This window comes from Camelus dromedarius, chromosome 5 (genome assembly GCF_036321535.1).
Source record: "Camelus dromedarius isolate mCamDro1 chromosome 5, mCamDro1.pat, whole genome shotgun sequence".
Lineage (NCBI taxonomy): Eukaryota > Metazoa > Chordata > Mammalia > Artiodactyla > Camelidae > Camelus > Camelus dromedarius.
Window position 1 is genome coordinate 19,166,622 of NC_087440.1, and position 11,553 is coordinate 19,178,174.

The 11,553-nt window shown below is 42.0% G+C and overlaps 1 protein-coding gene across 3 annotated transcripts in view; it reads right to left on the reverse strand.

Moving 5' to 3' along the window:
- Positions 1 to 719: 719 nt before the first annotated feature.
- The window catches only part of SLC28A2 (solute carrier family 28 member 2), a 58,764-nt gene continuing 47,930 nt past the window's right edge, over positions 720 to 11,553 (reverse strand). For all 3 annotated transcript variants that reach the window (XM_064485634.1, XM_064485635.1, XM_031453147.2), the window contains 12 exons: positions 11,379 to 11,492; positions 10,954 to 11,031; positions 10,431 to 10,511; positions 9,916 to 9,996; positions 8,395 to 8,520; positions 8,182 to 8,312; positions 7,492 to 7,660; positions 7,087 to 7,284; positions 6,405 to 6,486; positions 4,956 to 5,054; positions 4,679 to 4,790; positions 720 to 2,312 (listed from right to left, as the gene is read on the reverse strand). In XM_064485634.1, the coding sequence (XP_064341704.1) occupies positions 2,195 to 2,312; positions 4,679 to 4,790; positions 4,956 to 5,054; positions 6,405 to 6,486; positions 7,087 to 7,284; positions 7,492 to 7,660; positions 8,182 to 8,312; positions 8,395 to 8,520; positions 9,916 to 9,996; positions 10,431 to 10,511; positions 10,954 to 11,031; positions 11,379 to 11,492 (1,389 nt within the window). In that variant the 3' untranslated portion in view covers positions 720 to 2,194. The remainder of the gene's footprint in view (positions 2,313 to 4,678; positions 4,791 to 4,955; positions 5,055 to 6,404; positions 6,487 to 7,086; positions 7,285 to 7,491; positions 7,661 to 8,181; positions 8,313 to 8,394; positions 8,521 to 9,915; positions 9,997 to 10,430; positions 10,512 to 10,953; positions 11,032 to 11,378; positions 11,493 to 11,553) is intronic.

The window sequence follows — 11,553 nt, forward strand, 5'->3', positions numbered from 1 at the left end:
TCTGCTGATGATGGTGTTGTCATGCTTCCTGCTGTTGCAGCGCTGCCCTCTAAGCGCGAGAGTTTAGACCACATTTATTTTAAATAGGAAACTGAGAATTAGAAAGCCGGCCCTTAGCCTTGTAAGGAGATAAGGCTATCCCTCCCTCTCATACTCTTACTTGTGTGAACCAAATGTCGCACGTAATTCAATAAATCGATGGTTGTGAACTTAGCTCCTTAAATAGTAGTAATTGCAGCTAACTCTTACATTGGGCTTACAGTGAGCAGTCACTGTTCTGATTCTTTTACAACTTCTCAACCTTTAACTGTAAGGTAGGCCCATTATCTCCATTTTACAGATGAGGATGCGGAGGCACAGAGAAGTTAAGGAACTTACCCAAGATCTCCCTGGGATGAGTGGCAGAACCCAGATTAGAACCCAAGTAATCTGTCCTGGTATCCAGTACCACCAACCACTGCACACTGCTGCCTTTCAGAAAGAAACCAGGCTAGGATAAAAATCAGTGTGCAGGTCAAGAAGCAGTTTATTGAGGATTCGTTTTCTTTTATGTCAAGCTTAGAAAATAAGGGAGAGAAGATAGGAATGGAGTCTGGAAAGAAGACCAAGATGTTCTGAGCTCAGATAATTGTGAAGTGGAAGAAGGTAGATTAGATAAGGGAACATACAAGAACCTACATCCATGTTTTAAAATATATATATAATTTATTGAGGTGACATTTATGTAACATAAAATTAACCATTTTAAAGTGAACAAATCAGTGACATTTAGTACATTCACAATGTTGTGTAACCACCACCTCTACCTAGTTTCAAAACATATCTGTCATCCCACAGTAAAATGCATACTCGTGTTTAGCAGTCACTCCCTATACCCCCTTCCCCCACTCATGGTAACCACTAATCTGTATTGTCTCTACAGATTTATCTATGTGGAATATTTCATATAAATGGAATCATACAAAATAGAATCATACAATAATAAGCCTTTGTGTCTGGCTTCTTTGACTTAGCACAATGTTTTCTTGTAGGTTTCTCTATGTAGCATATATCAGTACTTCATGATTTTTATGGATGAGCAAAATTCCATTGTATATACATAACATAATTTGTTTATCCAATCAGCTATTGATGGACATTTGGACTGTTTACACTTTTTGACTATTGTGAACAGTGCTGCTGTGGACATGCATGTACTTGTTTGAATATCTGTTTTTAGTTCTTTGGGGTATACCGAGGAATAGGCAGAATTGTGGGGCCATGTAGTAATCTTATGTTTAACTTTTTGAGGAACCCCTACATCCTTTTGAAACCCTTCCTTAAGGCTATAGTATTATTAATATTATAAATAATATTAGACATGAGAAATATGTTAAATATTTTAAATCAGAGTGTCTCAACCTTAGCACTGTTGACATCTGGGGCTAGAGAACTCTTTGTTGTGGAGGCTGACCTGTGCATTATAAAATGTTTAGCAGCATTTCTGGCCTCTACCCAGTACAAGATGTCACTAGCATCTCCCCAGTTGTGACAACAAATTATGTTTCAAGACATTGTCAAGTATCCTCTGGGAGGCAAAACTGCCTCCCTCACCCTTGAAAAGAACTGTTTTAAAAGATTCACTATAAATGTGAAGCAAATATGGCACTAAAGCAGAATACTAAAACAAAGTAAGGGCCTCTAAGAAACCATATTCCTTACAAATTTGCATACAGGAAATACTTTTCGTTTACTGTGTAATGTTAAGGAATTTGCAAGTTTACAAATGTGTGACAACCAGAAAAAAAGCTTACCGTGAAATATTCATGTAACTTTCATGCATACCTTTAGTACCATAAACATCCACAGAACTCCAAGAAATAGTTTTTCAACCTCATTACATATTACACACCAAATCACACCACATCCCATAATTTTTAAGATGGCAACTAGAAGCAAGGTTGGCAAGATATTCTTTGATATGGCAATATTTATTATTTCAAATCTAAGCTCAGACAGAGCCCATAAGAAACTTCTTATTTGGTTCAGCCAAAAAGGTGCTAATTTTCATTACTGACATACAGTGAACCAAAATGAAAATTCTACATTTCCTGTTAAGGATCAAAGTGAGTTAGTGTAGAACGGGAATTCTAAGTAAACACGTTTGCCATTAAAAAGCCATCAAGATGGGGACTGTCATGGAAACAGACCAGCCTTAAGCACAGACAGCACTGGTGTAGAGTTCACAGCAGTTAACAAGGGCTATGGCACTGAACTCTTTATCTTCCCAGGGACCAGAAAAAGAAGGACGGTTGGTGCCATTCAGAGAAGTACTGAAATGAAAAGCCAGAGAGGTGCATAGTGGGTCAGATAAAAACAATGCAACAAGACTTATCAATAATTTCTACCAAGCAGGTGAAAAAAACAAAAACCCATTAATGAACCCAATGACCACAACCAAATAAATAGGAGAGAATTAAGTGTATTTTCTGATTCATGCCCAAGATAGTACTGGCAAGAAACCCTACACAATGTGTCTGCTTCTGTGCCCAATTCCTAACCACAGTCCTTATGGGAATTTCCTTTCTAAACATCACTGAAGCAAAATTTATGCCTTGTAATGTGATTTAAAATTGAATTTATTTTAAAAAGTGAGATGGTATTTCAAAGCCACTTTCCTCTTTGGAAAGGAAAATAGCTCAGGCTTCCAGATGTATGTATGTATGTATGTTGCAGCTTTACTGAGGTATGATTGACAAATAAAATTGTAATATATAGAGCATATACAAATGATGATTTGATGTATGCATGCATTATGAATGGATTCCCAACACTGAGTTAACTGAGTTAACATCCACCATCTCACATATTTACCTTTTTATTTGTTTATTTTTTTGGTGAGGACACTTAAGCTCTACTCTCTTAGCAAATTTCTACTACATAATATAGTACTATCAAATATAGTCATCACATTCTACATTAGGTCCTCAGACCTTATTCATCTCATATCTGAAAGTTTGTACTATTATACCAGCCTCTCCCTATTTCCCCACCCCAGCCCCGCAACCTCCATTCTACGAGTTCAGTTTTTTTTTGATTCCACATATACAAATATGAACAGATCTGAAGAAGGAAAGAGAAAGCAATACAAAAATAACTGAGGACTTCAACACTCCACTTTCAACAATGGACAGATCATCCAGACAGAAAATCAACAAGGAAACATTGGACTTAAACTGCATATTAGACCAGTTGGACCTAACAACATTTAGAGAACAGGGAAAAAGTGGGAGATGGACATTTTTGCCTGCTTCCTCTGCACTGAGTCTGGCTGGGGGGCTGGGGGCAGGGGAAGGTAGCCAGTGAGTGCTCACATGCCTGTTAAGAACTCTTCCTTGTTTGCTATAGTTCTGTGGGACTCAGAAACCCAAGCCCTGCAGACTTTCAGAGCTGGGTGTTCTGGAAGCCCATCCCTCAGGTGGAGCCTTACAAGTTGGGGCACTAGATGTGCAGTCCAAACCCTTCGCTGCTCAAGGAGAAACGGAGTTGGGAGTTCCCTTCCATTATATGGTGCTGGGCCAGGGGTGGGGTTTACGATGAGGCTGTGTCTCAGTCTTTCCGACCCAATTCATTGTCGTTATTTTCTCAGTTGTAGGAGTCACTCAGCTAGTTTCTGGAATTTTCTTAGAGGGAATTACTCTATATATAGCTGTACATTTGGTGCATCCTTAGGAAGAAGGAAGTTCAAGATTCCTTTGTCATCAGCTTGGTTTGGAGTCATTCTGAATGTATTTAGTATGAATTGGACAACAACATTACCTCTTTCAGATTCTAGATACTAATGATGATCAGTAAGTGACTTTAGGCAAAATGCCGGTTGCAGTTTTGAAGGCATAAATGAGCAGGAAAGAGTATACTATTAAATTTTTTTAGTGAAGTTCAGTGAGGCTCCAGCAATTAGAATTTCAGGTTTTCCTGCCCCAGCACAGGTTTTTGTGGCAGTTTCTGCTCATGAGTCTCTGCTCTAGTGAGCCATGACTCCCTGTATTTACCGATCTGTCTCTCTAATCTTGAGGTCAGCAGCTTGCCCTGTGTCTGCACCTCTTTTACAGATCCAAGAAGAGTTATTGATTTTTCACACTGTTCAGTTTTTTACTTATTGTTAGAATAGCATGGTGATTTCTAAACTCCTTACAAGCGAAACCAGACAACTACTCTAAAAATATCCCAGAAAGTGGTAAACAAGTTCATTTTTACATTATCTGAATGCATCATGATTTTATCAATTCAACTTTATCCTCTTGGTCTTCACTCCTGTCTAAAGAAGCCCGTAATTTTTTAGCCATTTGGGACCATTGCCAAGTCTTCACCTACCACCTATCTATATTCCAAGCCTAATAAATCTATAACTTCTGATCAGTGAGACCAGCCTCCCTTACTTCTTCCCCTCCGCCTCCACTTCTCAGGACCCCATCAATACAAGTAAACTCTGTCACTTGTCCATGCTAGAACTAATAGCATCTAACAAAAGAAAAGAACACAGATCTACACCAGCACAAATACCCATCCCCCTTCTTTTATGCTCCATTCAGCATCCACGTGATTACCCTCAAGACCTTATTTCTTCCCACTCCCAGAAGACTCCTGAGTGAAGGATAGCGTGTAAGAGGAGGGAGCGGGGATCCTGGTGCTCACTCACCTCTGAAAGAGCTCTCTGCAGCACACGTAGGTCTCATAGGTTCTATTGGTGAAACTGGTGTTTAGGAAGGAGACACAGTCAGTTTCAGCTCCCCTCGGGACATAGAGGATTCCTGGATGAAGGAGACAGAGATGCTAAGAGAAAGATTTTTCACGTGTTCCTGAAAGCTCGTAATTCTTTGGGTAAAACTGAGAACACTATAGATTTGGTGCCTTTTCTATGCATCTGTGAGATGGATGTTTACATTAATATTCTAAGACTAAGATGAAGCACTTACCTGCCACACAGGCACTGATAAGGGATACACAGGCCCCTGTGAAGAGAGCACTGATCACAACCTTGGACAATTCACTCTTCCGGTGGGGTACCATTGATGCTGCAGACAACAGAACAAAATAACTCAGTCTCTTCCCCACCAGGCAATAGGGTATGTCCTATGAGCCCCCATTTAGAAGAATGCTGAGGATCAAAAAACAGCAGATGAATAACATTCTTACAACCAACCACCAGAGGCTAGCCAGTGGTACCCTAAGAAGTATTTATATACATTAATCCTGAGAGGTCACTAACTCAGACATACCCCAGGTCAAAGATTGGGTGTCTGACCCTAACTTCAGTGGTTCTGTGAACATTCCCAAGATGTATCTGAATCAAGCCAGGTTGCTCCTGACAGGTGCAAATGCCCAGGTGTTCACTAGTTAAAATCTGCACTCTTAAGCTGGGACCAGAGTTAGATGGACTATTTTGAGCCAGAGAGATAAGAAGGGCAACATTCTCCAAAACCTTAGCCTCATGATGTATATCCCACTAGTAGACGGCAATCTCACAATCAGATGGTAATCAGACATCAGAATTAGAACACAGACAAGGGTTTAACAGAAGGGAAAAAGAGAAACTGAAAGGAAATTGTTTCATCTTTAAATTATTCAATCAGCTACCAAATACATTAACCTAATGATTCTACCCCAGAATATGAGTGCCATAGAAAATGGACATATTGAGCTATATTTCTTCTTATACTTTATTTCTAACGTGGAACTTCCAAACTCTTAGAATCTGGTAGTAATTTTCCCTGCCCCTGCCTTCAAAGACAATTCCATTTTCCTCATATTATTTCCTTTAGCCATCACCATTTAGCAATATCTTCAGCAGTCTAAATGTATCTGTGCATACTTCAAATACTCACTCCTCCTGGCGACTTGTAGCTTTTAATCCAACACTCACATCACTCGCTCTATCTATCTATCTGCCTCATGTGTCTGCTGCTTTTATTTGTCTTTTGATTCCTTGTGCAATGCCTACTTCTGTGAAATCAACTGGTGAGCAGCATAATTTCAGAAAGTACCTTCACTACTGAATAAAAAAATAACTTTATTTATATATGCACCATGTCCAATTAATGCCAAACTAAAAATAATGTCATTATAATCACATTATAATCATCTTCACAGGGAAAATAAAAATAAAATTGGTCTTTTGGACCGCCGGTTGAAAGGAAAAAAAAGAAACAAACAAACAGAAATTTAGATTGTAAACTCAGCCCGGGTTCCATACAGAGCCACGTAGCATGGCTGCCTTACCTCCAAATTACCTGCCACCTGACAGGGCCCATTTCACATCAGCTTCTCTGTCTGGTCTCAACTTGTACTGAGGCACCAGGACTGCCCACTATAGATGCTGGGACCTGGCTGGCATATTGGGTAGCTGGGAAAATGAATTAACTCACTCAAGCCTCCCAGTGTGATTCCTATGGAACTAAGATTGGCAAATCCACAGAGCGAAAATGTTGTGATGATTTCAGCTCTCACCTAGGGAAAACAAAAATAAGTAAGTAAATAAACTCAGTGCCGTGTGTGCAGTCATATAATCATGATAGACGCTCCAGAGGACTCAGAACCCCCAATCTTGTCCACACTACTCTTAGGAATGCATGGAAAGGATGCTCTTAAAATCTTTCCCGGAGTTACTAAGGGATAATGATGTGGAAACCACTATGGCCTCTTTACCCAATGCTCCTCTTGCTGAAGCCTATGAAGCAGAAGAAGGCCTAGGAATGAGGATGATTGTGCAGGAAGAGACAGAGGAAGAGGACGAAGGAGCTCAATACATAGCAATTTAAACTTATGAATGAAGAAGGGGACCTTAGACCATCAAACTAGTATCCTGCTTGGACTGCCCCAACTGTAAAGACCGAATAATCACATTCTAGAGAGAAGGTAGGTCAGATGTAGGGGAGGACTAGCACACAGACCTCAGGGCAGCTTAGGCACCAACGAAGCATACTGTTACTCTTGCTCCGTGGTTCAGCCTGGGACCCTGGAAAGGGATCTGTAGGTGTGAGACAAACTCTTGTGTAACATTTTTTGTCTGCCCACACCCTGTTTATGCTTTTCTAGACTGTCACTTACAGAAATCCACTGCTTCTCGCCTCCAATCCACTCTTCCACTCCAGAAAGACGTTTATTCTTATATTGAGACAGTTGCTGATAGGCCACAAACTCATTGGTGAAGAACTTGATCCCCACCAACTCAGCCACCATTGGACAGTCTGCCCAGTCTACACCCATCATGAAAACCATGGGCCTTAGGATATAGGAGCAGATGACCTGGGTGAGAGAAAGAGACATCTCAGCAAACGGAAGAACAAATAACACAGGTCAGGAGTCAAGGCCTTTCTCTGAAGCCTCGACTCACCTCCTCCCCCTTCTCCTCCCCATGCTCTCCTAGCTCACTGTGAGTCAGGAAAACATGCACATTTCAAAGACTATTTAAACACACCCTAGAGGGACAGCCCAACAAATGCAATTCTTTACCTGAAAAGTGAGGCCATGTATGTCTACCAGTTCCCCAAGCCAGGAGAGGGCAGCATTGATGAATGCCAACACAGCCAAAAAGGCAATCAGATTGGCTGCTACATTTGCAGCAAGGCCTACGGCATCTGCGGCTCCATTGCTGGCAGCTTCTAAGACATTCCTCTCCTTCCTGTGTTTATTGAGCATAAAGGCAGAGTAATCTCAGCCCCTCAGAGAAGAGCTGTCCTACTGCCCCAGTAGTGCAGGAGTGAGAGAGGAGAGTGCAAGACCAGCTTGAGGGAGGTGATGGGGATTTCTGGTGACCTTTTTAGTGAAGATTACACTGAAGCAGTATCAGATTTAATCATCACAAAATTGCACTGACACCAAGGACAGAGGATAAGGGCATGCCGAAGCTAGAGGCAGGTGGGAGGGTTAAACAAAATTTTAAAAATCAACATGATTAGCTAGAGGCAGAGGTAGACAAGAGGGGATATGGAATCATATTAATCCTTCTCCAGGAGACTTGAAGCCTCTGCCACCAGAGCACCACTCTTTGCTTTTTGTTTTTTTGGGGAGGGGGAGGTAATTAGGTTTATTCATTTATTTTTGAATGGAGGTACTGGGGATTGAACCCAGGAACCAGAGCACTGCTCTTGACTCTGCATCTGACCTCACCGTCTCCCAAATCATATGCCTCATTGGACTCACCCACGGGGCAATTTCACCCCCTCCTTATTCTTGAACTTGGACTCCTCCACTTCCGGATATACCAGCTTTGACAAAGCAAGAGCAGAAGGGGCAGCCATCACAGAGGCAGAAATCAAGGATGACGTGTCAATCTGTAAGGCCAGACTTAGGAATAAGCGTCTACAGATCCCAGACGTGGGCTCACCCAGGAGTGATCATACAGTCTATGCCTACCCCGAAGGATATGAAGGCTCCCAACACAGTGCCTGAGATGGTAGCAAACCCTCCAGTCATCACTGCATGGATTTCAGAGAGCGTCATGTCTGCAAGGTACGGACGGATGAGCAGAGGTGCCTCTGTCTGTAGATAAGGAGAAGAGGGTCAGATTCAAGAGCGTGCAGCAACTTCATGGCAGAGTGCCCACCCCCGGCCCCGGGTCACACCCCTCCAGTGTGAGTGCCCTTCCAACACTGACCTCTGCTCCTAGGCCCTCCCAGCATCTGGCTGTCACTCTGGCACCTAATCATATCCTGGCTTGCAGTGTTCTCATGTGTTTTCCTACGTGTTTGTCTCATCTATTTAAAATTTGGAATGCCATAGAAGAGAGATGATGTTTCTTTCCTATGTTCTCAATGGCTAAAACTACATATTTAATGAATGACTTTAGGGAGTACAGTGTACTTACTGCGTACATATTAACTGCTTAAAAAGTACTCATTAAATGAATTGCAAGTAGATGATTGAAGCCCAATGTTGATGAAAGAATCAAAAGAAATAGTATTTGTGAAAATGGTATGAAATTATGAAGGCCTGACTATGTAACACCAGTTTGTTTAGCTTTTTTCACATCTGAGAACTTTATTGGACACGCCAGGGCCTCGGAGGGCCCAGTGCACTGCCCTGTGGTCCTGGGCAGGCAGGACTGCAGAAGGGTGGTTCCGTCCAACAAGTCTCAGGGCAAACGGTAACCTCACAACGGTCTACCTAAGAGTACTACACAGTTGGGAGATGGAGGGCTGCTCCATAGACGTATGAACAGGTCTATACGAGATGCTGGGGACACTGCTATAAATAAGGTAGAGTTCCTACTCTTAGGATTTTATATTCTAATAGAGGAAACTAAGCTGATTATGGAGAATTTAAGCAAAATGTAGCATACTATGGTAGAAGTATACACAAGTACTCTATGAACTTTTCAAATATAGTTAATCAGCCTAGAGCCTTAGGAAAGAAAGACCTCAATACTAATTCTTTCTCAGTTTGACAAACCATTGTCCCTAACATTGAGCTGATCAGCCAGTAGCATATACTGAGCACCTACTTCATACAGTCAAATGTATCAAACAAGTATTTGATGTTAGCCCTGAGCAAAGCAAGCTATTGTCTCCTTTGAGACCCTAGAAAACTAAGGTCACAGAGAGAAACCAGAATATAGAAGAAACATCTTTCAAAGCCCCTGAAGGGGGATAAAATTTGGACCAGGACATTTCCTTAAATTCCTGTATAAGACTTTGGATCTGTGGTTAAGGATGTACCCATTATGTACACCCAGGTAAGTAGTATTAGGTATGAAGGGTGAAAGCAATGAACTGAGTTCCTTTTGGGCTTCTGAGTTTTCTTTCAGCAGAGTAATTGGCTGCCTATACAGTCTTCATTTATTTGACTTTTCAGAAGGAAAGCCTACGTTTCTCAACCTGTTTTCTGCCACACTGTGTTCCACAGAGAAAAGAAGATCAGAAGGCTTCATGTGCTTACCATACCCACAAAGATGTTTCCTGTCACAGCCAGGGTCTCTGTGGCGGTGGTGCCCATGGTGATTTGCAAAAACCAGGCAATCTAAAGGGATACAAAGACCCAAACCAATAACATTAGCAGGAATCTTGGAGAGTATCCAGCAAAGCCCCTCCATTTTACTGGTTGGAAACTAAGGCCTAGAGAAGTAGAGTGACAAGCCCGAGGCCCCAGAGCAAGTTACAAACAGGGTCTGGACCAGAACTCAGGACTCTTGGCTTCCAGAAAAAGTAGATTAAAACTCAATATGAAACGGTAGTCCAGCCCCTTTTCTCTCTTTGCTCTGCCTATCAGCCTGCCTGGGGCCTGGTCCTGACCATCTGATATCAGGCATACTGATAGAGTTTGTCTTTTCACATTAGTTCTAATGCTCTACATCCTACCTATGAGTGTTTTTCCAAAATAAATGTCATCTTCGCACCTCCTGACAGATCCCGTGAAGAAGTCCCACCTCCTGATTGTGTAGAGGAATGACTCACCTTCTGAACTATCCACTGCATAAGGCCCAGGTAGTAGAGAATGGACATCACACATCCAAAGAAAAGGATGATCGGTAAGGACTATAAGAGAATGACAGGGCAACTGGTGAGATAGTACCCTGAATGTGCTTGTGTCCATGAGCAGACAGTACTTTAGGACTCCAAGTTAAGTTCTCAGCACCCTAAGTGCAGCTGATTCAGTGTAGACACTCAGTGGACACTTAAACATAAGCTAATAGTTAAGGAATAAATTTTAAATGTATTGCAAATCTATTATGCCATGGGTACTAAGTCACAAGAAGATGTTTTCTGAGCCTTCCTCTCCCACCCTATTTCATTCCAGTTTCAGTATGATAATGATCAAAGGGCAAGAGAGTAATGCTGTTTCCTCTACTGATGGGATCAAATCTTCTTAGGGTTAAATTCGCATATACACTGGCTGATCTCTTGGAAACACAATTTCGTCACCTTCTTCCCCCCCCCCAACACCGACCCTCATTCCTGCCCATAAAACAGATATGACCTGAAAAGCAAAGACATCCTTGACCAGCATATCCCCAAAGACAAAACTGGAGCCAGCCACAGTATAGTTGAGGAAAATCTGAAAGAAAAAAATAGAGAACAAGAGTAAAGCCAGGAAAGACACAGGGAAGATGGGATCAGCCTCATGTACGATTAGGACCTATTGCTGCTACTAGGGTTGGCCTCCCTTTGACAGCATGGGGGCAGGCTATGTCCCTGTGAGCTACTCACTGAATGAGAGAGGACTCAGCAGTTCAGTTCTCTTTATTCGTCTGCTTCATTGTACCCCAGTATATTCTCTCCTCTCCCACTAGATCTCCCACCACTGTCATTAACAAGACACAGCCTGATCTTCCCATTCTTTCCCCCAATCTCCTTTCTCTAGGGTTCCAAAAGAGCAGAGCCCTCACATTCAATTTCTCATACCTGAATCTGGTCTCCCAGCCATTGAAATGCAATAAATCCAGGATCAGTTCTGATGACAAAGATCCCAAAGACAAACTGAAGACCCAGGCCCCAAAGCACTGCCCTCCAGGACACCTGGGACCAAGAAGAATGTTACTCCAATGTGAGTTCTGAACTCAACTTGCTCATTACCTGG